Below are 2,780 nucleotides of genomic sequence, written 5' to 3' on the forward strand. Positions count from 1 at the left end.
TTATGTGACATAAAATCAAATATTCCTAAAATGAGACAATATAATATACTTTTATTATTATTATTATTATTTTGAGAGAGAACTAGACAACAAGAACAAACCATGGCCATCACCACGGGAAATTATTGGGTCCAGAAACCGGACGACATCCGGAGCCCAATAAAAATTTGCCACATCACCCCCTACTCGGTAGGAAGCTCTGTATGTGCTCGATACTCCACATTGCCGAGTTCAGTATTATTAGGTACTATGAAATACCGAACGATAATATGTGTCCAATATCTGGACCCAATAATCTCTCCATCACCGCACCCCTTTCCTCCTGCCTACAGGCTACAATGAAATCAGAAATGCACACCAAAATCAACCTTTTTACAAATGAAAAATTAATGGGCGCAAACTCCACTTATAATAAATTTCAGCGCAAATACATAAACAATTAATATAGGCAAAATTTATCGTCAAAATTTTAACCAAAGATTCAAAGATATTTTTCTACTACCTGGCACGTACAAGGCTCCAGGCCCCCCTATTACCACTAATTTATCACTGGTTCTAGTGTTCTACTTCTAGGCTCTCAGTTATTGAAGAGGATTATTTCTTCAACAGTCCAATTGAATGAAGCAGGACAGTATACGATTTATCTTTACCAATAAACAAAAGCTGCGGTGGGATATTTACACTGTCCACGCTGCGGCATATGTTTACTCTGACGTTGTGGGTGCAGAATATGCCAAGTGGCCACTAATCCGCCCCAACCGCTCCCCGAACCTGGCCGCCGCCTGCAGCTGCCCTCGGTTGCCGTAGAAGCTCAACCAACGCCACCGCCTGCAATTAATCAAGATACACAAATTAATTAACAAAAACAAAGGATTGATTAACGCTACGGCGTTAGAATGGATACGGACCTTTTGCTTGGCGCGGGAGGAGCCGGACTCTGAAAGGGCGACGAGCGGCGGAATCGCGCCCTCGCGAGCGACCATAGCTCTGCAGGAAAAACTCTCCTCGCAAATGACGAGAAGAGTTGCAGCGGCGATCTCCTTTTGCCGTTGGGTTCCGACTTCGACGATCTCGACGAGGACCGGGATCCCGTCCTCCTCCACCGCAGCGGTGCGGCCTTCCGGCAGGCTCACGAGGTTATATAGAACATAAGCGGCCTTATCGACCATACCTGTGTCAGGATCGGCCATTAGATCGAGGAGCGGGCGAACGATTCCCGCCTGAATAGCTCGGATCTTGTTCTCCTTTGTGGAGCAAAGGGAGTAGAGGGCGGTGGATGCGTCCTTCTTCCCACGAGGCCCACCTGTCTGAAGGAGATTGACGAGATGCGGGATGGCGCCGGAGATTCCGATGGCGATCTTGTGCTCGTCGATTTGAGATAGACGAAACAGAGCGCAAGCGGCGTTCTCGCGGGTAACGGGGATGCCGTTCTTGAGGGCGCGGACAAGGGGTTTAATAGCGCCAGCAGCCGCGATCATATCTTTATTCTCGTCGCAGAGCGAGAGGTTTAGGATGGCGGTGACGCCGTTCTCCTGGAGGACTGGATCTGAGTGGGAGAGAAGCGAGATAAGAGGGCGAAAAGCACCGGCGCGGCCGATTTTGAGCCGATTCTCTGGGTTGTGCTTGGCAAGGAGGCGGAGCTCCATAGCAGCTTGGCGCTGGAGGTCGATCGAAGAGGCAGGGGATTCTAGATCGGAGATTAGACCATGGATGAACTCGTCGGAGTTGTCGGCGGCGCAGGAGATGAGAAGACGATGAAGGATGGCGGCTCGGCCACTGCCGGATCCTCCAGATAAAGGGGATCCTGGTCTCGAAAACTCGCCAGAACTATCACTATTGCATTCGCTGAAAGGACCGGAAGAGTCGGCGGCGTCGCTGAAGCTACGACCCATAAATCGGAACTCCGCCGGATTCCCCGTCTTAGTAAATCCACGAATCGATCAATCGATAGAGGGAATAAGAAATTGTGGATTGGAATCGAAGGGGAAGGAGGGATTCGAATATATTTGGCGCAGTTTGGTGCTTGGCTGCTGAAGCTCAGGACGGGGAAGAAAGAAATAGGATCGAAGACGATGGATACATATAAGTGGAACCAGACACGTGCGATGGGCCCGGGACCGTACGGCTCGCTAGTGGCGTGCGCATGTGGCAACGGACGGCTGACACGAAATTATTGTGTGTGAAATCCGAATGCATTAATTATCATGTGCCACTTCACTACATGCACTAGACCCCGGATTGCATCCGATGATGTTGCATGTGGTGATTGGAATCCGAATGCATTCGGATTTCGCACACAATAATTTCTCTGCGGCTCAGACCCCATTCTGGTTTGTGTTTGGTAGGTCTCTCCACTCGCTCGTGCCTCCCCCCAAATTCTTGAAAAATATTTCACCATATGTTATACCATTTTATTATTGTTGTTGTTGATATATCTTTAAAACAAATTGACATGATTTTTTTTTAATTCAAAACCATACAAACTCCAATTTCCACAAATTTATAATAAAACTAAATATATCAATAAGATGATGTTAAAAGTAGTTCAATTTGGGAGTAAAAGAATCCAAATGAAGCACTTGAAGTATAATTAAAAACTCCAAATTTTAATTAGATGACCAAATGATTTTCAAATTAGACAGCTTTATAGTTTAATCAAGCGGTTCGACAAGACAAATCCAACGACCCAAGATCACTAATTTTTTACATCATTAATGCACTGAAATGCGGAATAAACGCTTCACGATCAAAGGAATCAATATGCACCGTACAATGGAGTA

The 2,780-nt window shown here is 46.5% G+C and overlaps 1 protein-coding gene across 1 annotated transcript; it reads right to left on the minus strand.

The window, feature by feature from the left end:
• Positions 1-379: 379 nt before the first annotated feature.
• Positions 380-2,065, minus strand: LOC110093608 (U-box domain-containing protein 4). Its single transcript, XM_020818543.2, has 2 exons — positions 909-2,065; positions 380-828 (listed from the first exon to the last, which is right to left on the minus strand). Exons 1-2 carry the CDS (start codon positions 1,890-1,892, stop codon positions 745-747), a joined length of 1,068 nt encoding a protein of 355 aa, XP_020674202.1. The 5' UTR covers positions 1,893-2,065; the 3' UTR covers positions 380-744.
• Positions 2,066-2,780: the final 715 nt, after the last annotated feature.

The sequence above is a fragment of the Dendrobium catenatum genome, unplaced genomic scaffold, assembly GCF_001605985.2.
Source record: "Dendrobium catenatum unplaced genomic scaffold, ASM160598v2 fragScaff_scaffold_211, whole genome shotgun sequence".
Lineage (NCBI taxonomy): Eukaryota > Viridiplantae > Streptophyta > Magnoliopsida > Asparagales > Orchidaceae > Dendrobium > Dendrobium catenatum.